We start from the raw sequence: 25288 nt of genomic DNA, 5'->3' as shown, positions 1-25288 counted from the left end.
GGCTGGGCTTGGCGCTCAGAGCGAACAGCCCTGCCCGAGGCCCCAACCCATCAAGGGGACTTTGCCCATCCATGGGTGCCCAGAGGAAGTTCTGGAAGGATTCGAGGGTCTGCTGGCTCCCCTGGAGAGTAATCGGAGCCCACCTCATCTGTGTGTCCAGAATCACACAATGTCAGGAGTAGCTGATGGGCAGGGTGACCTGCTGTGTCCCTGCGACCTTGCCTCCATCAGCATCACAATGACCCCACCATTTCCAGATGAAGAAGCGGGCCACAGAGAGGTTAAGTCTCTTGCCTGAGGTCATGCAGCTAATTAGGGGCAGGGCCTGAATCTGAGTCTGGGGAGTCTGGCTTCAGAGCCCACCCTCTACCGCCAGCCATTCCCAGCCTTGCTCCTCGCTCATGAAACGCCTCGGGAGCGTTGAAGGGTGTTTCAGGTCAGGGGAGCTCGTAGCATCGGGCCTGCTGGAGTCAGAGCCTGCTACGTTGTGACCGAGAGTCAGAGCCGGGGTGATTTCTTTCTCTAACCAGGTCCTCACAGCAGCCCTGAGAAGTCTGCTTTGTCCTTGCTTTGCAGATGAGGATGCAGAGGCCCAGAGAGGGGAAGTGACTTGCCTAGGGTCGCACAGCGGGGCGAGGTGCAGCGGGGCATCTAGTCCAGGACCTGACTCCACACCTGGTGTCCGTGCGGAGACCCCAGGCTGCTTCCCAGGTCCTCTGGGACAGCCCCTGCCTTCCACCTGGTGAGGTGCCGACCCAGCAGGGCTGCTGAGATGGGAGCTGGGAGGGGTGGCCATGATGGGTGGGGTGACCCTGGCCAGGCCCTGAGGATGGGAAGTGGGGGGCAAATGGGGGGGCAGGGCCACGGGCACCACTGGGGAGTTTTCGACTTGGTTTTCTCTGTTTCCCGATCTCTCAACCTCCCAGATTTCTGGCTCTGACATCTCTTAATTCTTGAATAGTCACACATTCCCTCACTCACTCATTCAGCTGTTTATTGAGTACCTACTATGTGTGCCACGCCCTATGCTAAGTCCTGGAAGCACAGCAGTGAACTGGACAAAGGCCTGTGACAATAATAATATAATCACGCACACAAAGATAAAAACTGGGCCACATGTTATCAAGGAGAGGCACAAATGTCAGGGGGACTTAAACCAGTGAAAGGATTTGGGGAACACCTCCCTAGGAGGTAACCTTTGAGCTGAGAACTGAAGGAGGCATGAATTACCCTGGTGATGTGGTCAGGGAAGAGCATTCAGGCAGGGGGAACAGCATGTGCAAAGGCCCTGTGGCTGGGATGAGGTCCCAGCCCTCTCTCCTTCCAGCCTCCTGCTATATCCCTGCCTTGGTTGCGACTTTTATTTTATTTTATTTTAAAGATTTTATTTATTTATTTATTTTTCCCCCAAAGCCCCAGTAGATTGTTGTATGTCATAGCTGCATATCCTTCTAGTTGCTGTATGTGGGAGGCGGCCTCAGCATGACCGCAGAAGCGGTGCGTCGGTGTGCGCCCGGGATCCGTACCCAGGCCGCCAGCAGCGGAGCACGCGCACTTAACCGCTAAGCCACGGGGCCGGTCCTGGTTGCAACTTTTAGCAGCTTTCCCCCAGTGTTAGACAATTTCAGTCAGTCATGTATTCACTCCACAAACCCTCAGGGAACCCCTCCTATGTGCTGTGTGCCTGGGACATAGACATGACTCAGGTACTGTCCCTGCCCACGAGGGTCAGAAACAGTGACTCTGGGGAGTGGAGGAAGTTAGGGCTTATGATTATGAGTCGTTTCTTCTGTGCTTGGCCCTGTACCAAGGCAGCCCTTGGTGGGTGCCATCATTATTCCCATTTTACAGATGAAGAAACTGAGGCTCTGAAAGGGGAACTTACCCAAGAGGCTGATACCCGTCTTTGGTCCTCAGTTTCCCCTTCTGTAGAATGGGTGGGGGTGGATGGAGGCTGTCTAAGGGCCAGGCAGCCCTGCGTGCTCCCAGGGTCTCCCTTCACCCCAGGGTCCTCTCTTCTCTCCAGCCAGGACCATGGGCAGCAACAAGAGCAAGCCCAAGGATGCCAGCCAGCGGCGCCGCAGCCTGGAGCCTGCCGAGAACGCGCACGGGGGCGGCGGGGGCGCCTTCCCCGCCTCGCAGACCCCCAGCAAGCCGGCCTCCGCCGACGGCCACCGCGGCCCCAGCACGGCCTTCGCCCCCGCGGCCGCCGAGCCCAAGCTGTTCGGAGGCTTCAACTCCTCGGACACGGTCACCTCCCCGCAGAGGGCGGGGCCGCTGGCTGGTCAGTGTGGGTGCCCGCCGCCTCTGCCCCTCCGGGCCGGGCCAGGCTGCTCTGTGTGCCCTGGGGCAGCGGCGCCCCCTCTGGGCTACTGTTTCTCTCTCTCACTAGCGGGGAAGAGTCTGTGGGACACTCGGCCTTGGGGACTGTCTTGGGGACTCTCGGGAGTTTCCTGCAGGCCGTGGGTGGGGAAGGGCTTTGTAATGGAAAGTGTGGTGCACGCTCCATTTGGGGGGGCATGAAATGCAGAGTATAAAGGGGTCTAGAGATACAGCACTGTAGGGGGAAACTGAGGCCCAGAGAGGCAGGGGGCTGCTCGAGGCAGCACGGGGACCAGGGCTGAGTCTTCGCTCTGTCCTCTGGTCAGGCCGGAGATGGTGGACCGGCGGCGGTGGGTAGCAGAGGGGGTGGGCGGGTTAGGAGGAAGAAGCGAGCTGGTCCTCGGAGGCCCGGCCCGACGCCGAGATGCGCCCCTGCGCCCTCTGCTGGCGCTCTGGGGTACGGCAGCGCCAGGCAAGGGATGCTGAGAGAGATGCACGTGTGGGCCTGGAGACACACTGACCTAAGACACACAGACACGGGGACTCTCACCCGGCACGCTCACACGGAGCCACACACTCGTGGTCACACACACACACAACAACTCATTCAAAGACACCCACACAGGACACGTACGTGTGCTGAGCTGCAGACACTGTCAGAGAGACACACCTGCACATAGAGACACACTCAGGGACCCATGGATGTGCACCCCCTAGGCACAGACACGCACCCAATGCAGATGTATGCAAACACACACACATACACAGATAACCTCATGCTCCCAGGGGAAGACATGCACACGTAGTCAGAGCCCTTCACAGACACACGCAGGCCAGAGAACATACTCGGCTAGAGATGCCAGCACAGACACCCACAGACTACAGATGCACAAGTGCACATACGTTCAGTGAGGACACACAGATACACAGAGACACACGGATGCTCATGGACCCCTCAGACACAGACACGAACCCGGGTGAGACAAACAGACCCACAAACACAATGATTCATTTATTCGGGAAATGTTTGTGATACCGTCCTGTGTGCCAGGGCTCTTCCGGCGCTGGGGACACAGCGTTGTGTAAAAGAGACCAAACCCCCGTGGGGGAGAGAAACAAGGCGAGGTGTGTCAGCCGTGGGGGCTGTTAGAAGGTGGTGACTGCTGAGAAGGAGCCAAGGGCAGGGAGGGGGTCCTGGGGGACGTGTGGGTGGACCAGGCCCCTCCTCCCAGGGTACAGGGCCCTCCTGTCCGCCCCTCCCTGGCCATGGCTGTTCTGACACGCCCCACCCCTCTCTGCAGGGGGGGTGACCACCTTTGTGGCACTCTATGACTATGAGTCGCGGACAGAGACTGACCTATCCTTCAAGAAAGGGGAGCGGCTGCAGATTGTCAACAACACGTGAGTGCCCCCCTTCCCCGTCGCCCCTGGGCACCCCTCCCCTGTGCCTGGTCTCGGGCCAGAGCCACTTCTGAGCGTCCCGGAGTTTGGGGACAGCATGATGGGCGGCAGGCAGAGCTGAGCGCCGAGGGCCTGGGAACCGTCCCAGGGCCTGTGGGAGTGATGAGGCCGACAGTGGTGGCTGGCGCTCTGGAAGGGCTCCTGGCGCAGTGACTGGTCAGCAGAACCCAGCGCCCCAGATCTCAGACCCCGGAGCAGGGCATGTGGTCAGGGCAGAACTGGGCCCAGGACCCAGGGCTACAAAAAGCAGGGCCTGAAGCCAGAGGCTCTGCCCAGAGAGGTGCCCTCATTAGTGACCCCGGGCTGGAGGGCCTAGGGCAGCTGGTTAAGCCAGTCTCCAGCTGTAGGGGGAGGAGCCCACATAGGGAGGGTTGGGGCACCCGTATTGGGCACCCAGTGTGAGAGGGGTCAGGACTGGGCATGGGGATGAGATGGTGGGATAGGTGTGGAGGGCAGGGCGCCCTGGTGCACGTCTCGTTCACCTCCAGGGGCTCCAGCCTTGGAGGGGGGCATCCTAGAGTGAAGCTGGCCTCTGGGGGGAGGGTGGGGGCCCTGCCAGGCTCTGGGGCCCCTGTGGACAGAGGAGCAGGGGGGAATGAATCCACGAGGGGTAGGTGGGGCTCCAGCCCCGGGGTGGGGGTCCTTCCCCTCCCCTCCCCTCCTCTTCTTTCCCTGCCAGGAGTGCAGTGGGAGTGGGATACAAAGCCTGTCATGGGGGCCGTGCGGGCCTTGGGCCATATGCCTAGGGGTGGGGCTGGTGGGGGCTTCACTGTGGGTGGCATGGGGTTCGCTCCTGCAGGAGCTGCCAACAGGGCAGGGCAAAGCTCTGCACCCGCTGCATTACTGCCCTTGGCAGCGCCTGCCGTCCCCCACCCCTGCAGCCTCAGGGACCCTCCCCCGTTCCTGGCCCGCGCTTGCTCCCTCCAGCCCTCTCTCAGCTTCTTGCTCTCTCTGCTTCTCTCTCGCTGGCCCTTAGGAGGAAGGTGGATGTCAGGTGTGTACACACTTTGTGGGTGGTGGGGGGGTGGGGGGGGCTTCGCTGGTGGGGGTGGGGCTGCTGTCTGCATGTGCTCCCACCGCTGTGTCCCTGCCTGTGGTCCCTGGCTCCCTTGGCTGCACCCCCTCCAGCTTCCCCAGCTCATGTCCCCCACCCCCAGCCAGTCTGACCCAGACCTGACCTTAACCCAAGGCTGAGAATGGGGAGGGTCCTCCCATTGCCCCTTTCACATCCCATCACCTCCTCCCCATCCCCCTTCCTGCTAACCACCCCTCCCCATGGGAACCCCTCAGCCCACACTGAGTGCCAGCTGCTTGCAGGGTCCAGTGCCGGGCCTAGTGAGGCCTGGGTGGAGAAGGCCTTATCCCTGCCCTCCTGGAGCGAGAGCGTGGCCGGGAGCCAGCCCCAGGCCAGGCCGTGGGAGGCAGAGGGTGGGGCCAGGGTCAGCTCAGGCGTGGGGGCCTCTGCTGTGTGCCCCCCTCCGGTGGTGACCACAGGGACTGAGAGGTTCCAGCAGGTCCTTGAAGGAAGAACAGTGATATCGCATGGCAGGTGGAGGTGGCAGAGAGAGTCCCTCGCAGGGGGCGGCTTGGGGAGAGTGCAGCACTGGAGGGGCTGGATGCCTTTGAGGCTGTGGAAGGGCGGGAAGATTCTGGAGGGTGGAGTAGACTCGATCCCTGAGCGTCCTTGGAGGCCTGGCTGAGGAGGTGGGACATCGCCACCATCTCTGAGCGTGTCTTGCTTGCTCATGCCTCCCTGTCCTCGTGCATGCTGTTCCTTCTGCCTGAAATACCCTTTCTCCCATCTCTGCCTGGCAAACTCCTATTCATCCCTCAAGATCCAGCTCAGGATTGCCTTCTTTGTGAGGCAAAAGGAAAAAGAGGTTCCTTGTAGTTACCCGGCTGCAATCCCACCAGGGCTGTAGTGATGGGGGAGGGGCTATCTCCATTTTGCAAGTGAAGAAACTGAGGCTCAGAGATATGAGGACCCTTGCCCAAGGTCACACAGCTACCAAGTAGCAAAGCCAGGGTTAGCACTTGGGCAGCGGCTCTCTCCCTTCCTTAAGCTGCTCTCACTGGGGGAGGGGCTTTCTCAGTGTTCTGCCCCCTGTGTGCCCCCTGAGTCCCAGTTCTCTTACGGTTCCGGCTGTTTACATCTGCCTTTCCCAGACTGGGAGCCCCTTGAGGGCTGCTCTCGGGTCTGCCACATTTCTGGGTCCCCAAATCACCTGTTGCTCAGCACATCGGGGGTTGCGGGGCGGTCAGCTGGTGCTGGTGAGCAAGGCGAATGAACAATAATACCATAGCTGCCATTTACTGTGCTCCGTGTGTGAGCCCGGTCCGTGCTGAGAGCTTTAAGTTGCACTGTTTTATTTATGCATCACCACAGCCCTGGGGAATGGAAACTCTTATTTGCTCCATTTTACAGATGAGGAAACTGAGGCCCAGAGAGGTGAGATGATTTGCTCGAGGTCACACAGCTAGCGATGGCAGAACTGGGAAGGGTAGGCAGGCCCTCCGACCCATGGCCCTTGTAGGCGCAGAGGAGCCAGGAGGAGGGAAAGGCCAGTGCGGGGGAAGATGATCAGGCTGGAGGCTTGGAAGTACTGAGGGATCTCCACCAGCCATGGTGGGAAGGGCGTATCAGGCTGGGGTCACAGCTTAAGCAAAGGTGTGGTGGGAGGACACTTTGATCCTGCCCCTTTCACTCGGAGTTGGAGGGCAGCCCTCACTCCTTCCCTTGTCAAGCTCCTTCCCTTCCTCATTCCTGCCTTCCAGGCTGGGCTGGGGGTGTCTGGTCAGGCCAGGGTCTGCCCAGAGGGCTGGAGGTGACGGAGTGCGGTCCCGGGAAGGAGGGCTGGAGGTGATGGAGTCCCCGTCCCGGGAAGGAGGGCTGGAGGTGATGGAGTCCCCGTCCCGGGAAGGAGGGCTGGAGGTGATGGAGTCCCCGTCCCGGGAAGGAGGGCTGGAGGTGATGGAGTCCCATCCCCGGAAGGAGGGCTGGAGGTGATGGAGTCCCCGTCCCGGGAAGGAGGGCTGGAGGTGATGGAGTCCCCGTCCCGGGAAGGAGGGCTGGAGGTGATGGAGTCCCCATCCCGGGAAGGAGGGCTGGAGGTGATGGAGTCCCATCCCCGGAAGGAGGGCTGGAGGTGATGGAGTCCCCGTCCCGGGAAGGAGGGCTGGAGGTGATGGAGTGCGGTCCCGGGAAGGAGGGCTGGAGGTGATGGAGTCCCATCCCGGCAAGGAGGGCTGGAGGTGATGGAGTCCCGTCCCCAGAAGGAGGGCTGGAGGTGATGGAGTCCCCGGTGGCAGGGCGGCGCCCTGACTGGAGGGTGGGCTGGATCAGGAGCTGGTCCTCACATCACAATGCTCAGGCACTCCTTTCCCTGAGGAGTCGGGGCTGGTGGCGTTGGGGGCTGGTGTTAGAGGAAGAGACGGATCTGGGGGCGCTTAGTGCAAGATGGGCCACCCAGATTTGAGATGTTCAGGTCTCATTCCTCACCCAGGGACCACCCTGCACGTCCTTCCACCATTATTGCTTAGGGTCATTATTGTTTAGCCCCCCCACCCCCACCCCTGCACCGGGGAGTGAGGGACTTTCTGAGTCTAGCCTGTGGCTGGGCTGGGTGTCAGTGGAGGTGGAGAGCTTAAGGATGAGCCCTTCTCCCATTGGGGTTTGGCTGGGTTGGGGTCCTCACAGTGGCAGGCCTGGAGACCCCATTCCCTCGATCTTCATGCCAAATGGCTCTAGGTCTTAGAATCCTGGGTACTGTGTGGCTGTGGGTCTGAGGAAGCCCCTGGGGTGGGAAGGCTGACTGCCCCGAGGCCCCTGCCCTGGCACCTGAGTCTCCAGGAGCTGGAAACTCTCTGGGTTGCTCCCTGAACTGCCCCTTCCTCCCACCCAGATTCCAGCAGCTTCTCTGGGGGGCCTCTCCAGAGGCCCTGCTGGGCAGAGCTGACCTCTGCCCCCTTGCCCTGGGTACTCCAGCTCCACTCCCCACCATGGGGCTGGGGACACCTCCCTGTCCTCCTCACATGACCTGCCCTGGCCTCACCCTGCCCTCTCCCCACTGACCATGCGCTCAGGGCTCAGATGGACTGCCTGGGCCATGCCTGGCTGCCCCTGCTCCTCGCGATCCCCACAGTGCTTCTCTGACCAGTCCCAACAGCCCAAGTGAGTGAAATAATCACCCAAACTGGCCCAACTTCCCAGGTTCCAAAGCTGCCACACCCCCAGTCTACATGCCAGCTGGGCTGGCGCAAGGATTAGGCTCCAAAAAGAGGATCCTGGGGCTCATAGAGGTGAGGTCAGTAGCCTAAGGTCAGGCAGCTAGTGAACAGCAGTTGGGAGGTGAACTCGGGGACTCCTGGTCCAGTGCTGTCTCCTCTGGCCACATGTGGGAAGGTGAGGGTTGGGCAGGAATGTGTGTGATCCCTTCCTTCCCTTCTTCCCAACCGTCTGATGGGGACCAGGCCACAGAGAAGGTGCTGGATGCAGTAAATCTGCTCAACCAGGTAGATTAACGCCGCTGTTCCTTCCGATGCCGGGCTTGGGTTGGTGTCCTTGCCAGACTGGTCTGATCTGGGAAGCTGTGGGGCCTCTCACGTGGGAGCAGTGCCTGGTCCTTGGCAGAGCCAGCTCGCAGCTACCTGAGGCAGGTTTGAGCCTCCCAGACCGTCGACGTGGGAGGATGGGGCCTGATATCTCCATTTCACAGGTGGGTAAACTGAGGCTCAGGTGCCAGTCACAGTAGTTAGCTTACCCGATGCTGCCTTGATGCTGACTGGTTTACACACTTTGCCTGCAAGGGAGAGTCTGTGAATATTATCTCCTTATAAATGAAGAAACTAAGACTCAGAGAGGTTAGGGTACTTGCTCAAGGTCACACAGCAGATCCTTATTGGAGACTGGGACTGAGCTGCTTTGGTTTTTAAAAACATTTTGGAGAGTGGGGAGGGGCACCCTAAAGATACAGATCTAATTGTTTTTCTTTTTTTAGCCAAATCAAGATACTAACTGCTCATGCGCCATGAGCAGCTACTGTGCACCAGGCCCTGTGCTGGTGTTTTACATCCTCTGAGGGAGGCGTGAGTGTCCCCATCCTACGGATGAGGAAACGGAGGCAGTGCCTGGGTCACGCACCTCGAGTGGTGAGCTGGGACAGCGCCCAGGGCGGTCTGGCTCTGGCGCTCGAGCTCTCAGGGGTCTCTCGAGCTGGGGCTCCTTCTGGGAGATTGCGGTGCGCCTCCCTCCGCCCTGGTGAAATAGAACCCCCGGACCGGCCTCACATTGGGCTGCTGTCGGAGCCGGAGGCTCTGCTGGCTGGAGTCTGGGTGACATCAGCAGAGCTGACCGCCCCTTGCCTCTGGGGCCCTGCGTGGCTGGCCTCTGGGCGCATGCTCCTGCGGCCTCCCACTTGGAGTGGGTGGCTGGGGCGTCCCAGAGGCCGGCCAGCTTGCACACTCTGGCTTTGTCATTCTGCCTCATGTAGCCTCCGACCTAGACCTCAGCCCAGTCCCCGCCCACTCCTGTTGCCGCCTCCTCCCGTCTGCCCCTGGCTTCCCCGAGGGCCTCCGAGCGGCCTGGGGAGGCTGCAGGGGTCCAGGCAGCCTGCTGCCTCTGACTGCGGGCACTCAGGGGCCCTGGTTCTCACCCTTGCTCTGCCATTGATTTGCTGTGTGGCTGTGGGCAAATCACTGCCTTTCTCTGTGCCTTATTTTCCTCAGTGGTGAAATGAATTGGACTGGGAGATTTCAGCTGTTCCCTGTGACTTGAGTCATTGCTTTGTAGCTTTGGGCAAGTCTCTGCCTCTCTCTGTGCCTCAGTTTCCCCAACTGTACAGAGAAAGTGTTGGGTTACTCCAGCCTGGGTACTGTGTGTCCTGGGGCTGGTCCCTAGACATCTCTGAGCCACAGTTTGTTCATCTGGGGGCTGAGGCCTGCTTTCCTTCTTCACAGGGTGGCCTTGAGGGTCGGATGGGACAGATAAGTGTGGACACCCCCAGGTGGATGCACAGCCGGGAGGTAGATGGAGGTCCTGGGCGACTAAGGACTTCTCTCCTTGAGCTGGGCCTTGCCCCCTGACTGGGGGCCCCCTCTCCCGCAGAGACCCCCTGTGAGCTGGTGCCCCTGTCTGAGCATACACGTGGCGACCGCACAGCCGAGTCAGCCCACACGGCCCCAGGCACGCTCCCTTTGCCTTACTCCATCCAGAAGGGACCGCGTCCACCTGGCTGAGCCCGTGGGTCTGGGTGCTCACCTGCGCTCTGTTGGGTCCTTGGAGAGCTTTCCTGGCCCCACTCTTTCTTGGCCTCAACTTCTTCATCTTCAAAATGGGTTGAAGACTATGGATGAGGGGCAGCTCAGAAGAACCAGGAGCCGGGGATCTGGGTTCCTGTGCAGACTGTGTGACCTTGGGCAAGGGCCTTTCTCTCTCTGGGCCCTGGCGACGACGGGGCATGTCCTGCTTCCTGTGTGTCTTCTCGGGTCGTGGTGAGGGCCGAAAGGAGCCTTGGATTGAGAAGCTCAGCAAGCTCCCCTGTAGGGAGGGAGGGTCCTCCTCATCTGGGGGTCAGGAGCCTGGGCCTGGCTGTGTGACCTTGAGCAGAGCCTCAGTCTTCCCGTCTGCACGGTGGGAGTGGGCAGGGCTGGACCCGATTTCCCAGGCAGTCCTTCCCATTGGCCTCCCTTGCTCCCATGGACCTTTCCCTGTCCCCCTTGGTTGCTTTGGATGTGAGGCCTCTGTGGCTGCCCTGCCTTGTCCCCATCCCAGCACCGCCTGGCTCTCCTGCCCCTCCCCTGCTCTTTCCGCCTCTCTCTCACCACCCCCATCTCTGCCTCTTCTTTCCCATTGGGCTCTCGCTTTCTCCTCTCTCCTCTGTGTCTCTGGACCCCCGCTCCAGCCAGACCTGGTTCACATTCAGATGGCTGCAAAGGTACTTTGTCCCCTCCCCATGCCCACCCAGGCCCAGGGGCCCCGACTGTGCGGGGGGCTCCTCCCGCTCCTGTCCCGTCTCCTCTGCCTCCCCTTCCTCCTCCTCCTCCTCCCGGGGTAGTTAGTGTAGAAGTGCCCTGGGCATCGGGGCTCCCCCACCTCAGCCCCCTCTGACACGACTCTCTGTGTGACTCTGGGCAAGTCCCAGCCCCCTCTGGCCTCAGTTTCCCCTGTAGATGGGCAGGCTGCAGGAGGAGGCCTGTATTTTCAGCCAAGGAGCCCTTTAGGGGTGACCTGTGGTTTGTGACAAAGGCAGGCACTACTCGGGATTGCAGGGTCGGTGCCTGGATTGTCACCAAGCTCCAAAAGGGCCACCCCCTGCCTGTGCCCGGTCTCACCAGTTCCCAGGATTGGGCTTCCAAATCGCAGGGCTTGGGGAGGCTTCGAAGGTCTGATTTGACGTCCATCTCAGGCAGGAATCTTCTCTCCTGGTACAACTTGCTTGCTCCCAGAGACAGGGAGCTTCCTCCCTCACTCTTAAGGCAGCTGCTGGCATCTTGAGATGGCTTTGTCCATCTGAAGGGAAGCGGGTCACTTCCTGCCCCAGGACTCTGCCCCTGTGAATTTGGGCCTCAGGCTGACCCAGCTCAGTCCTGGACAAAGCCCGTCTGAGTCGGCTTTGGACAAGAGGCATCTGGGCCGGGGAGAGGAGGCTCTGCCTGGCAGGCTGCGGGAACTCAAGCTGGGCCCACCGCTCCCTGCGCCTCCCTTGGCCTCGAGGGCCCCCAGCACAGCACCTGTGAAGATCGCAGGCACCGGGCCCACCGCTGATGGCTCCCTTCTCCTTTGCTCCCTTCTCCTCCCCCTGCTCAGAGAGGGAGACTGGTGGCTCGCCCACTCGCTCAGCACGGGACAGACGGGCTACATCCCCAGCAACTATGTGGCGCCCTCCGACTCCATCCAGGCTGAGGAGTGAGTACCGACTCTGGCCTCCTGCCAGCTCCCCACCCCTGCTGGTTCAGAGCTTCTCTCCCGGGCTGGAGCGGGTGGTCTTACTGCCCAGGGCCAGCCACAAACCAGGGAGAGGTGCTGTGGGCGGGTGGAAGCCTGGACCGCCAACACCGCCCTCCTCCCTTGTGCCCTAGGTGGTACTTTGGCAAGATCACCAGACGAGAATCAGAGCGGTTACTGCTCAATGTGGAGAACCCCAGAGGAACCTTCCTAGTGCGAGAAAGCGAGACCACGAAAGGTACGAACTCTCTTGCTGGGCAGTGGGAACTGGGTCTTTTGTGGGTTGTATGAGCTGGGTGTTGTAGAATGAATAGGAGTTTGGTATATGGAGTGGGGTGGGAAGAGCCCTCCAGGTGGAGAACACAACAGCCTCAAAGGCAAGGAGGTACATTGGAGGAACACTGAGTTATCTGGGGTGGCCAGAGGTACAGCAAAAGATGACGCTTAGCCCCTCTGGCCTCAGGTTCCTCAGATGAGGAGTGGGCACAGGTCTTCAGGAGGTCTGAGGGTCACACGGCAAAAGGCTTGCTCCCAGGGAGGGTGCTCATGCCCTGGGCCCTCTTCTTCCCCCTCTCCAGGGGCCTCTGGGGCGGGACTGGGTGCTGGGACCTTCCCCCAACAGTCCTGGCCCCTGTTCCTTTCCTGTCCCTCACCCTAGCCAGAGAATACAGACCACTCCCTTTCTCTCCAGCCCCTCTGCAAGTGGTTGCAGGTGCCCCATCACCATGGCAACGAAGCTGGGGCACTTCCTGTGGGCCTGGGGCTCCGTGGGAGATGGGAAAGCAGAATGTCTTGTCATGCATGTGCATTTCTGAGCGGCCGCGTGGCCGGGCACCCCACGTGTGGGTCCATGCACGTGTGTGCACCTGGGAGTGGGATTGTCTGTGTGTTGCTGTGTGGGACTGAATTACTGCCGGTTTGTCTTGGTGCCTGGGGGCCTCTATGAGCACGGGGCCACTGGGCATGGGCATACCTGAGTGGGTGCACACGTGGTCGGGTGAGCTCTGGGCTCAGGCCTGTGGCTTCTACATGCACACGACCTGAGCCATCTGTAGCAAGTCATGGTTGCCCAGTGCAGGCTTTGGAGACCCAGCTATGGGTTCAAGTCCAGCTCTGTGCCGGACTTGCTGGTTGACCTGAGGCTAGCTACTTTCCCTCTCTTGGCCTCATTTTCTCCTTCTTTACACGGGAGCTTGTAATCCCCCATCTGAGCACTGTCCAGAGGGTCTGTGGGCCGTGGGGGTTGGGTTTCTAGCACAATGCCTGTACACTGCCTCCTGAGAAGGGTTGTCTCTGGCCGCTGGAGCCTCTGCCCCCGCCTCTGGGGCTCAGCCTTGTTCCGTGACACCACCCCAGGTGTCTCTTGGGCTCAGGTTAACGGAGGCTACTAGCCAGGCCTGCTGGGCAGGAGGAAGCTTTTCCAGCAAAACCTTTTCCAGGCTCAAGGGAAGCAGGGAGGGGCCCCCAGGGCTGGCCCCAGCATGGCTTTGGCGGCCTTTAGGCCGTGCCCAGCACATGGTGTCCTGCCCATGACTGCTGCGGCTTCAGCCAGCCGCCCGCTCCTGCCTGAGCCTGGAGTCTTCAGGAAGGGGTGGGCCGTGGATAGTGCTTCCGTGGGCAGGCCCAGAGGGGGAAGCAGTTAGGCCAGGAATACACAGCCACTCGAGGCCACTCCCAGGCTCCCAGCAAACATTTATTGAGCACCTGCTGTGTGCCAAGCCCTCACATGTGGTCTCATTGAATCTTCCCAGCATCCCCGGGAGTAGCCCCATTGTGCAGAGGAGGAAACTGAGGCCCAGAGAGAGCGAGCGACTTGTCTAGGTCACACAGTTGGGATACACACTCAGGCTTCGGTGGTTTTGCCAGGGCCAAGGGTCCATGACGAGGCTCTCTGGCCAGGTGCCCCTTTGCTTGCTTGGCCCTGCCCTGGTGGCCGGCCCAGAGCTGGGTGCTGAGAGACAGGGTGGGCCAGACCTGGCTGTGCCCCAGGCCGGGGCCGCGGCCTGGCCTCCCTTCCCTGCTGTGTCGGGCGGGCCCAGGACTGCGCTTCGTGCCGTGGCCGTGGGGTGACGGGTGTGGTGGTCAGGCTTCTCTCTGCCTGCCCCGCAGGCGCCTACTGTCTCTCCGTGTCCGACTTCGACAACGCCAAGGGCCTCAATGTGAAGCACTACAAGATCCGCAAGCTGGACAGCGGTGGCTTCTACATCACCTCCCGCACCCAGTTCAACAGTCTGCAGCAGCTGGTGGCCTACTACTCCAGTGAGTGCCGCCGCAGGCCTCCAGCCACCAGGGGCCCGCCGGGCAGCCGGGGTCGGGGAGCAGGCTGCCGTGGGCCTGGGGCTGGGCCCTCTGAGGGGGTGTGTGGGGGCTCGGCCTCAGCTGCAGACCCTGGGGAGGGGGCTTCTGTTATCCCGAGGATGTGCGGCTCCTGCTCCCCACCCCGCCCTCCCCCCTTTCCCTCTTCCTTCCTCCCTCTTCCCCTCTTCCCTCCCCCTCCTGCCCCTCCCTCCTCTCTGCTCCTCTGCAGCTGGCTGGCAAGGAGGGGGCTGCCTGGAGGAGTGAGCAGGGAGGAGAGGGGGCATAGGCTGGTTTGTCTCTGCAGCCCTAGGGCCAGTCTGAACTGGTTACTGGGAGAAGAGGAGGGGGTGGCTAGATGGATTGCAGCAAAGAGCAGAGGGAGGGAGCGCAGCAGGCGGAGGGAGCAAGGCTGGCGGTGCTCACACGCAGGTTGGGGCGCGGGGCGTGTGTGCAATAGTGTGGCTGGCCGTCCGGAGGTCCAGGGCTGCCCGGTGGACTGAAGTGTCATGGGCCTCTGTGGACCTGTGCGGGCAGGTCTCTGTGGGTGTCTGTGGCGTGTGGCCATGGCCTCTGCCTGTCCTGAGAGCGCCAGCTCCTGCCCCCCGCGCCTCTTCCTCCTCTGTCAGCGGGGCCTCCTCTAGGGTCTGGCACCCCCTCCGTCCCCTTGGCCACCACTGTAGGGTTCATTCTGAACCCTGCTCCCCCAGATCAAAACTTTCCAGGATTACCTTGGAATCATAGGATAAAGACCCTCACGCGGCCTCCGAGGCCTTGGGTGGTCTAAACCCGCTGGCCTCTCCCTGCCTTACCTGGGCCTCCCTTCCCCCATTCATTCCCCTGCAGCCACCCGCCAGCCTCCTTTCAGTTCCTCCAACCCCATGGCTTGTTCCTCTCTCAGGGCCTTTGCACATGCATTAGGCCATGTGCCCCTGCCTGAGGTCGTGTGCCCCTGCCTGGAGGGCTGTTCCCTAGTCAAGCACTTACCCTCATGCAACTCCAAGCCTGGGTACCACTTCCTCTGGGAAGCCCTCCAGGACTCCATCCATCCCACCTGCTGCTATTGCATGCACAGCTCTCCTCCATCACACTTGTGGTCCTGGGAGCTGATTAAGGGAAGTGGGGCTCCCCTCTGGACTGTGAGCACCCCAAGGGCAGGGTTCCACTGGACTTGTCCTCCACTGGGTCCCTGGTACCTGCCTAGGTGGCCACCCCTTAAAGTCTGATGAATGAATGAATGAATGAATGAATGACTCCGTGAACAGATGCAGTGTGGGCCTGTGTTGGGGTGAGGGTGTGCACACAGGTGGGGACGCCTGGCCTCGAGGGCATCCTGTGTGTCCCCGAAGCCTGTGTGCATACAATGTGTGTGTCTACACACACGCGCGCACACACATGCACACGCTGTGGGACGGGGAGGCCCCAGGGTGCCCGCTGTGCTTGAACTCTGTCTCCCTGCCTGTCTTCAGAACACGCCGACGGCCTGTGCCACCGCCTCACCACCGTGTGCCCCACGTCCAAGCCACAGACTCAGGGCCTGGCCAAGGACGCCTGGGAGATCCCCCGGGAGTCTCTGCGGCTGGAGGTCAAGCTGGGCCAGGGCTGCTTCGGAGAGGTGTGGATGGGTAAGGCCTTGCCCCTGCCCCCTCAGAGAGGACCACGGTCCCTTTGGGGGGACTTTGGTGACCCCACCCGAGAACCAGGCTGATGTTCCTCCCGTGTGGCAGCTCAAGGCCCCGTCGGTCCCCTCCCCTTCGCCTCCCTGAGTCTCAGTTGGCCCTGCTGAGCAGTGGGCCCTGTTTTCAACATGGAGCTCCCCTGGTGGTGGCTGGCACCAGGCTGAGGTGGGCCCCCCATGCTCTGCAGACCGTGGCACCTGTTTACCAAGAGCATCTTGGGGCTGGGCGTCATGACTCCCCAGTGACGTGCCGTGAGGTCTCGGCCAGGTGGCTTCACTCTGAGCCTCGATCTTCCCAACTGTCAAATGGGGCTAGTGATGATAGGCCCCCTCGTGGGCTTGAGAGAGAATGCTGGCCCAGTGTGCCCGCACGTTAGCTCCTAGCCGTAGAAGAGAAGGCTCAGCTCACAGACGGAGTGCAGGCAGCACAGGGTCTGGCAAGGTCTGGGCCTGTTAACCACCTCCTGTCTCACCCTGGAGAAATGGCAAACCATCCTTGAAAATACCGCGCAGCCCTGACAAAGCCAGGCCCTGCCTGCTGCCTGGTGTCTGCCGACACAGAGGGTCAGGGAGGGGGGCTGAGGTGGGCGGACGGTTGTAAGCCTGTGGCTTCGGCGGGGGCATCACGGGGTGCTGTTTTCAAAGCTGTTTCATCTGAGCCACAGTCTTCACTTGGCCCCTCTGTCTCCACTCTCCTCCCTTCAGAGGAAGACACGATGGAGGAGAGCAGAGAGGGCTCCTGGGTGGAAGGCACTGCAGGGACGGAGGCCTGGAGGCTGGGGGTCAGGCCGGGTCAGCAGAGGGAGGTGCTGGCTTTGAGCTGGGGAGAGGGAGAGATTGGGAAGCCAGCTCCGAGGCACAGACACACAACGAGGACGTGAGCAGAACCTGGTTAAGTCCCTGCATCAGCCATCCTGGTGGCCGCAGAACTCACTCCTGGCTTGGCCGTGCGGTCATGCCCGTGGGGAGGTTCTCAATTCCTCCTGGGGGCCCCACGTAGACACCCGAGGTGCCAGGTACGGCTCCCTGGATGGCCTGTGCTGGGAGGGCCTGAGCACCAGCCCTCAGATGGAGGCCTGGAGACTGGGCGGAAGGGCCCCAAGGCCACTCTGCAAAGGAGCTTCAGGCCCAGCTGGGACAGGGACTCGGATAAACACACTGGTGTTTATCTAGAACATGGCCCCCCCAAAGGCCTCACAGTTTAAAAACCAGATAATAATAAAATGACAGCAGCAGCTTTATTTACTGAGCCCTCACAGCAGACTTGGCCCAGTGGCTGAAATCTCATTTAATCCACAGCAGCCCCACAGGTAGACACTATAGCATCCCCATTTCCCAGACGAGAAAACTGAGGCTCAGAGTGGGGAACTGGCCCACCCATGGTCTCTCTGCCCCAGGAAGCAGAGGTGGGAGTCACACACAGGCAGTCTGACCTCCAAGCCCTCCTGCTTAGTGTGATGCCTTACTTTTTGGGGAGTGTGGCTCGAGACAGCCTCCTGTTCCTGTGGCCTTGTCTGCCTCATCCAGGCCCCATTCATTTGCTGACACCTGAGGCACCTTTGACACGCTGCCCTGAAGGAACCTGATTGCCCAGGAGAGAGCAGCTGAGTTAGAACCATGGTTTCCCATCTCTCAGGAGAATGTACTGCTTTTTGGGACATTCCTAATAATCATAGTCCTAACAACAGCTGCTGTTGCTGAAGCCTGTACCAGACTCATCTAATCCTTGTAACAGCGCTGTGAGGAGCGGCCTGTCACTGCGCCCATTCTATGGATGGGGACACTGAGGCTCAGGAAGGGCCTGGCCCGTGGCTGGGCTTGTCACATGGCTAGGGAGGCCAGAGCTGCAACTGGGGCCCAGGCAGACAGATCCTGGGTCCCTGTGGGACGGGCACGGGGGGTTCTCCACTGAGGCAGCCTGCGCCCCTCCCCACACAGGGACCTGGAACGGCACCACCAGAGTGGCCATCAAAACCCTGAAGCCGGGCACGATGTCCCCAGAGGCCTTCCTGCAGGAGGCCCAGGTCATGAAGAAGCTGCGACACGAGAAGCTGGTGCAGCTGTACGCGGTGGTGTCTGAGGAGCCCATCTACATCGTCACGGAGTACATGAGCAAGGGTGAGGCCCGCCGGGCGCCGCGGAGGCGGACGCACAGCCCCCGCGGGGCCGCCTCCGGGCCAGGGTGCTTCCCTCCCCCACATCTGGAATGTACGTCTTTGAAATGGAAGAGCGTAGAACCGACTTCTCCTGTCGGTGGAAAGTCGCACCAAAGGGTGCCTTTCTCGTTTCATTTTGTTTTTAACGATTTCCCGCCAGGCATCTTGTCTCCCCCAGTTTGCTGGGCCATTTGCCATTCTGGGGCTGGAAGGAGAACTCCCCTGACCCTCCGAGCCGAACCACATCTACGTCGAGTCCCTGGCTTGACCTTTACTTAATTTTTAAGTTAATTAGTTAATTTTCTAAATTCCACTTTTTGGGAGGTATAACTTACCTGCGACAATATACACCCGTTTTAAGTGTCCAGTTCAGTGAGTTTTAACAAATGGATACTCTGTGTATCCCTTAACGAAGTCAATATAGAAGATCTCCATCACCCCAGAAAGCTCCTTGTTTCACTTTGCAGACAGTACCCTCCAGTCCCCAACCGCAGCAACTGCTGATGTGCTTCCACAGATTTGGTTATTCTAGAACTTCGTCTGTGTGATCTTTTACCTCCGAGGTTCCCTTTGGTGTAGCGTGTATTGGTAGTTGGTTCCTTTTTCAGTGCTGAGTAGTATTCCACTATGTGGCTGGACCACAGTTTCAGTTCCGCCTGGAGGTGGACATCTGGTTGTTTCCCATCCTGCTTGCCTTTTGCATGACAAATGCTGAGTGAGACTTTATTCAGAGATGGGTTTACACATCTGCTCTGCCAGTTAAAGCACAGCCGGCCCAGGTGGACAGGACCTGGGAATCACTGCTTCCTGGCTCAGGGAGGACAGGGCGGGGGCTAGAGCTGCTTTCTCTCTGCCCAGGGAGTTTGCTGGACTTTCTCAAGGGGGAGACAGGCAAGTACCTGCGGCTGCCTCAGCTGGTGGACATGGCTGCTCAGGTGAGTCAGCCCCTCCCACCTCCCACACCCTTGGCCCTCGAGCACCCAGACCCACCTGGCTCAGGCAGTTTTGGCTGCAGCGCCCCCTCCAGGAAGCTTGCCTTGATTGCCCTGTACTTGCTGGTCTCGCCACATGTATTACTGGCATGACTTACAGGTGCTGTGGGTGGTAGTTCCAGGCGGAGGAAAGAGCCCTTACCTGGGCATCAGGAGTCACTAACTTGCTGTGGGACCTCAGGCCTCAGTTTTCTTCTCTGTGAAGGTCATTCAGTCATTCAGCAAACATGTATTAGTGTTTGCTTGCTGTAGGCGGTGCTCAACAACCATTTTTTCATTTAATCCTTATCACAATCAGGGGCGGTAGGGATGGTTATTATTCCCACTTGAGGGGCTAGAAACCTGAGGCTCAGAGAGGGGACTCAGGACAGCAGACAGGACGTGGCACTCCTCTGTGTCTGTGGGGCGTCTGGGGCCTCTGTTTCGTGGTCACCCCATTCCCTGGCTGCAGCTTGTCTCGCGCCTCCCTTTGCCCTGCGTCCCCTCCTCCTGCTGAGCGCTGGTCCTGCTTTCTATGCTGACCGCGTTTACGGTAAACTGCCCTCGCTTGCCTGGAGAAGTGGGGAGGGCAGGGCGTTTGGCTGGGTCTCCACCCCTGGGGATGACTCCGTCCCCGGGCGCGCGCCCCGTGACCTGGGGAGGGCGCGCGGTGGCCCTGAGCCGGGCTCCTGGGCTTCCGCCTGCAGATCGCCTCGGGCATGGCGTACGTGGAGCGAATGAACTACGTCCATCGGGACCTGCGCGCCGCCAACATCCTGGTGGGAGAGAATCTCGTGTGCAAAGTGGCCGACTTTGGGCTGGCCCGGCTCATTGAAGACAACGAATACACGGCCCGGCAAGGTGGGCAGGGCCGGGTGGGTGCTCTGTGGCCTTGGGAGCTCACGCCCCTTCTCGGAGCCTCAGTTTCCTCGTCTGTCCAGTGGGGAAGCGAAAGGTGCCTGTCTGGCAGAGCGGTCGTGACATTCTGCTGAGCCTCGCCTGACCTTTCTCGCTCCTGCAGGTGCCAAATTCCCCATCAAGTGGACGGCTCCAGAGGCCGCCCTCTACGGCCGGTTCACCATCAAGTCGGACGTGTGGTCTTTTGGGATCCTGCTGACAGAGCTCACGACAAAGGGACGGGTGCCCTACCCTGGTAAGAGGGCTCCCTGTGGCCCATCTTTGGTCCCTGAGCCCCTCTGCCCTGGTGACCTCGGGCAAGCCACACCCCCTCCCAGGCCTCAGTTTCCCCATCTGTATAACAAAGAGGTTGAGCATCTGATCTTGGGCTGTCTCTCTGGTCAGGACTCCCAGCCGTGGGGAGGGGACTTAGCCGTGGTCATACCCACCTGGTCCTGGGTGGGAAGCCCTTTGTTGTCCCCGGCAACTTCCCCGCACCCCGTGTCCTCACCGGAGCCAGCCTCCTCATGCTCCCTCTGCCCACAGGGATGGTGAACCGCGAGGTGCTGGACCAAGTGGAGCGGGGCTACCGGATGCCCTGCCCGCCCGAGTGTCCCGAGTCCCTGCACGACCTCATGTGCCAGTGCTGGCGGAAGGAGCCAGAGGAGCGGCCCACCTTCGAGTACCTGCAGGCCTTCCTGGAGGACTACTTCACGTCCACCGAGCCCCAGTACCAGCCTGGAGAGAACCTATAGGGGGCAGGCTACCCGGCCAGACTGCTTCTGGGCTGGGATCCTGGGCTGGGTGGCCCTGACCGGGGCTTGCCTCCCTCTGCCCGCCCACCGTTGACCGTTTCTGTGGGGCTGAATTGCCAGGGACGAGGCCCCTCCCTCTTTTGTGGCATGGAAGGGCCTGGGGCAGTCCCGAGGGCGGCGTCCAAGGCTGGCACAGTGACTGCGTCCGGCTCCCGCTCCAGCCACCTGTGTCCAATCCTGGGGCTCTGTGCGTCTCGGCAGGGGGAACTGGGGAGAAGGGCGGGGCCCAGGCGCCCTTTTTCCAGCCTCAGCCTACTCCACGCATTGGCTCCTTCCCGCTGCCACCCCACCCAGGTCTGTCTTGAGAGCTGGCCAAAGAGCCTTTCCAAAGAGGAGTGATGGGCCCTGGCCTGCCTGCCATCCTGCCCCTTGCCGTCCATTTCTGAGACACCTGTTGGGGTGTTTCAGAGCCCTCTGCTGTGGCTCCCAGGCTGGGCAGCCCGAGCCTAGCTTAACTTGATGATGGTGGGTGGGGTGGGCATCCTCTCAAACCCTGCCCTTCTTGGACATGAGGGACCCTTAGAGATCATCAGTCCTTGTCCCCATATTACCTATGGGGGAACTGAGTTCAGCAAGGGGCTGTGACTTACCCCAGGGCACAGAGCAGTTCAGGGTTGAGATGGGATCAGAACCCGGTGCTCCCTCTGTCTTCCTCAGGAACCAACAAGATTGTCCTCGGAGGCATCATGGACAGACTAGGCAGCCCAGGGGACAAAGGGACTGAGCATGGATTAGAGACAGCAGAGAGACCTGCTGCCGCTGCCCATTCAGCGGGGCTGTCATCAGGGGAGAGAGAGGAGGTGGGTGTGGGGCTGAGCTAGGAATGAGGGTGAAGGTGCCGGTGTAGAGAGGCAGGCTGCAATCAGAATGTGGTGGTTTTTGACATTTGGAGCTAGCCAGCCATGAAAGGGAGTGAGCTTCCCGGCTTTGGAGGCAACCAAGCAAAAGTAGAAGATCTGAGTGGTTGGGAGGCCCTGGCTCTGGCCCCAGGAGAGAACCCAGGTCCTCTTTCCCCCAGTTTGTCTTGTGTCATTTCGGTGGCTGGCCCCTGCTCCCTCCCCAAGTTGGCACTCTTGAAATCATGAGTAGGGAAAGGAGTGCCTAGGCCAGGGTGAGAGAGGACGAGGGTGTCCAGTGTCGTGCACCAGGACTGGCTCTGTGTCCTTGGGCGGCCCCTGCTTCCTCTCTGGGCTGCAGTGTCTGCCTCCATGTGAGGCCATGGCCTCTGCAACTGCTCCGCTCCTGTGCAGACCCTGTGGCCTGGCGTCGCTTGGTGAGCCCAGCCCGGGGCGGCAGGAGACTGTGTTTTGGCCCTGGCGCTACTGTTCAGCCTTCGGGTGTGTGGTAGCTTCTCCCTGGGCCCCGGTGTGCCCATCTTAAAGGAGCAGCTGACAGTCTGTGGGCATCTTGCCAAGGGCCCCTGTGTGTGTATGTGTGTGTGCACGTGTGTATTCCTCCATGTGTGTCCATATTTAATATGTAAAAATGCCCCCTGCTCTGTTGCCCAGACACGTTGTACATTTCACCCACAGTCCCCCATCATAGCAATAACAGTCCCGCTGCCAGGGCTTCTTGAGCCAGCCAGGCCCTGCCAGCGGGGAAGGAGGCCACGCGGCGCCTGCCTATGAAATTTCAACTCTTCCTTTCGTATGTGTTTATTACCCAAGTCTGCTGTCCTTCCCAGTCAAATCTGGGCTCGCTTACCCCAGCGTGCTCTCAAGTCCCCTTCCGACTGCCCCAGGCCCTTTGTATAAGGTGTCCTAATATTGTCCTTTTTTTTAAAAACAGTGTTTTGTAGATTTCAGATGACTATGCAGAGGCCTAGGGGACCCCCGGCTCTGGGCAGGGCCTGGGGGTCCCGTATTCCATGGCCCAGGCTTGGGGGGGAGGGGGGATCCAGAATTGGTTGTAAATACTTTGCATATTGTCTGATTAAACACAAACAGACCTCAGAGTTTGGCCACTGGTTTATTGAGCATCTGCTGTGTGCTGGACAGCAAGAGGGGGTGGGGTGTGAGGACAGACTGCAGTCAGAGGGGCCTTTGTGCGGGCAGCACTGGTGGCTGGAGGGCTTCAGGCCGGGGGTGACATCGTCAGACTGGAGACGGCCACTTTGGAATGTGGCTGTGTGTGCACTTCTGCACCTGCGTTCAGGGAGTGAGCACGCAGGCAGAGGCCTTGCTTGTGTCTGAGGTGCACCGGGTCTCCGCGAGTGTGAGCAGCTCAGGACTCAGATGCTCTGGGTGGACGGTGGCAGCTGACACTGTGGGGGCCGGGTGGGGCTGGCAGGCCTGTGTGGACCTGTGGCTGTGCTCATGGGGAGATGAGGCTGTGTGCCTGCTGTCTTTGTGTTGCCCGGGAGTGCTGGGCTGAATCAACCAAAGTCCTGGGCATTCTGGAGAAAAATCCAAAGACCCTTCCTCTCCTCTCTTCTTCCCCACGACCAAGGGACACAACCTGGGAAGTTCATTTGCAGCAGTCTAGACGAAGAAATTTATCTTACATCAGATCGCACACCTACGCTGGTACACCGCTGGTCACCTCTGGCGGTAATAGCACTGTTTAATTAAAAACGAATTTCAAAATCAGGACATTTCTCTGTTCAGTATTATTTTCACAAGGCAAATCCCATAGTGTCCCAGTCAGAGGACACCTGGAGATCCTGTGGGTGTGCACGCGTCTTGGGAGCATTGGTAGGCACGTGGATGTGAGTTTGTGGCATGTTTTCTGTTTGCTTGTGGGAGTGTGTGCCTAGGATGTGTGTGCCTTTGTGGTCACGTGGGTGTGTGGGGGCCTGTTTGCTCACGGGTGTCTGTGTTGGTGTGTGGACACATGTCCACGTGGTTGGTGACTCTAGGCTCCTGGGGCTGTGTGCCCAGATGTGTGAACCTGTGTGTTCACGCGGGTGTGAGTTGAGAGGTCAGGCATGTCTTTGCCCCGCTGTGTCTGTATACAGACGTGTCCAGGTGATCTACTAGCCTGTGGGCTCCAGGGGTGTCTTACCTGGGTCTTAGTGGGTTATGAACCGAGTGAGTGGGTCTGTTTTTTTCCGGGTGTGTGTGCACGGATTTGTGTGTATTTCGTGGACACAAATCCAGGTAGTTCCTGCCTGAATCTGCGGACACTGCTATGTGCAGCTGCATTCTGTGAGCGTGCCTGGGCCAGCGTGTGTGTCTGGGTGGACCCGTGTGAGCTCGGAGCGCACACATGGTGCTGGCCACTCCCGGCAGGGCCCACGGGTGCCCAGGGCGCAGGGACACTAGCGAGCTGGCCGGGGTCCCGCCCCAGCCCCGGCGGAGACAAACCGCTGGCCCGCGCTGCCGCGGTGGGTCCGGAGTGCGCCTGCGCGGCGCTGGGCGCGGGTGTCGGGGGGGTGCTCTAATGGGGGCTGTTCCGAGACTGGTCCTGGGGAGGCTCCGGGACCCTTTCTCTGCACCTCTTGGCCTCTCCGCGTGTCTCTCTCTCCGTCTTGGTCTCTCTTTCTTTATCTAACTGTGCCTTTCTCTCTCGTCTGTCTGTGTTTCTCCAGCTCTCTCTGTTCCCTGTCTGGCCCTGGCTCTGTCTGGACACTTTTTTGTTTCTTTCTGTTCCCTTCCCTAACCCTGCTTCCTTCCACTTCTTGGTCCTTCTCTGTGTGTCTCTATGTGCGTCTCATTTTCTGTCTCTGTTTCTCTGTGACTCTCTTTCTCACTGTTGCTAGTTTCTCTTTTTCTCTGTTCTTCGCTGCCGTCTCTCTTTATTTCTCTAGTCTCTCTGGTGTCTCTGTCTCTCAGATTTCTTCCGCATCAATATCTCCATGCTTGTCTCTTCCCCAGACCCTCTCATACCTCCATGCTTTTGCCCAAGCTGTTTCCACTGCTGGGAATGCCCTTTCTTCCTTCTCTGCAATCTGGCAAACTCCTGTTCATCCTTCAAAACACATCTCAGAGGCCACAGACCGCCTCTGGGAGCTTTCCCTGACCCCCCTGGAACATGCAAGTGTTGTCATGGTGGTTCACGCAGCTCGCCCACTAGAACAAGAGCTGAGGAGCTGGGGAAATTCTCGCTGGTGCACCCAGATCTGGCCCACATGGGCGATGTCTGGTCAGGGAGGGGAGGCAGGAAAGCTCTCTCTGTCGCTCCCCCCTCTTGTCTCTGGCTTCTTCTCCAGTTTTGACTCCCTCATTCTGGGCCTCTGTTCAGTTTGCTTTTGCTCGACTCTTCACGAGAGAGGCAGAGTGGAGAGGGGGAGACGTCCAGTCTGCTGGGACCACTGTCTCCTGGCCCCTCTGCCTGCTCCTTCTGCAGCCCTGTCCAGTGTCCAGCCCTCCTCAGGGACTGGAGACCCTAGGACCCCCGTGTGCCCTCCGCCTTCCCTTCCTTGGTTCAGTGGGTTTTCTCTTATTCTGCATGGGTTTTTGCTTTCTGAGAAAAATAAGATGTTTTCTTATTTTATATATATACACACATACATAAATATATTCCTTATAGCAGAGTTAGAAAGATACAGAAAACCTCAAAAAAAAAAAAAAAAAAACAGAAAAAACCCCTGTAATTTGTGCCCCTATTCTATCCCTCCCACCTAGAGAGGATGGGGCATGTGTGTCCATCCTGGCCTGTCACCTGTTCTCTGCCCATCGGCCTGTGTCTCCTCGTCTCTCTGAGTGTGTCTCTCTGTCTCTGTCTCTCCATCCTCTGGCCCACGTTTCTTGGCTGTCACTCTGGGCTGCTGGCCTATTCATTCTTTCATGCAGTCATATGTAAAGCTCGTA

The 25288-nt window shown here is 59.8% G+C and overlaps 1 protein-coding gene across 3 annotated transcripts in view; it reads left to right on the top strand.

Annotated features, from left to right (window-relative positions):
- The window catches only part of SRC (SRC proto-oncogene, non-receptor tyrosine kinase), a 53071-nt gene extending 30580 nt beyond the window's left edge, over positions 1 to 22491 (top strand). For 2 of the 3 annotated variants that reach the window (XM_058562725.1, XM_058562724.1), the window contains 12 exons: positions 577 to 742; positions 2027 to 2284; positions 3624 to 3723; positions 11588 to 11686; positions 11860 to 11963; positions 13835 to 13984; positions 15490 to 15645; positions 17637 to 17816; positions 18713 to 18789; positions 19533 to 19686; positions 19847 to 19978; positions 20269 to 22491. In XM_058562725.1, the coding sequence (XP_058418708.1) occupies positions 2035 to 2284; positions 3624 to 3723; positions 11588 to 11686; positions 11860 to 11963; positions 13835 to 13984; positions 15490 to 15645; positions 17637 to 17816; positions 18713 to 18789; positions 19533 to 19686; positions 19847 to 19978; positions 20269 to 20477 (1611 nt within the window). In that variant the 5' untranslated portion in view covers positions 577 to 742; positions 2027 to 2034 and the 3' untranslated portion in view covers positions 20478 to 22491. The remainder of the gene's footprint in view (positions 1 to 576; positions 743 to 2026; positions 2285 to 3623; positions 3724 to 11587; positions 11687 to 11859; positions 11964 to 13834; positions 13985 to 15489; positions 15646 to 17636; positions 17817 to 18712; positions 18790 to 19532; positions 19687 to 19846; positions 19979 to 20268) is intronic. The other variant, XM_058562727.1, reaches the window with a different exon arrangement.
- Positions 22492 to 25288: the final 2797 nt, after the last annotated feature.

The sequence above is a fragment of the Diceros bicornis genome, chromosome 19 (genome assembly GCF_020826845.1).
Source record: "Diceros bicornis minor isolate mBicDic1 chromosome 19, mDicBic1.mat.cur, whole genome shotgun sequence".
Lineage (NCBI taxonomy): Eukaryota > Metazoa > Chordata > Mammalia > Perissodactyla > Rhinocerotidae > Diceros > Diceros bicornis.
The sequence above is the reverse complement of the archived record's forward strand: the minus strand, read 5'-3'. Positions and strand labels throughout refer to the sequence as shown.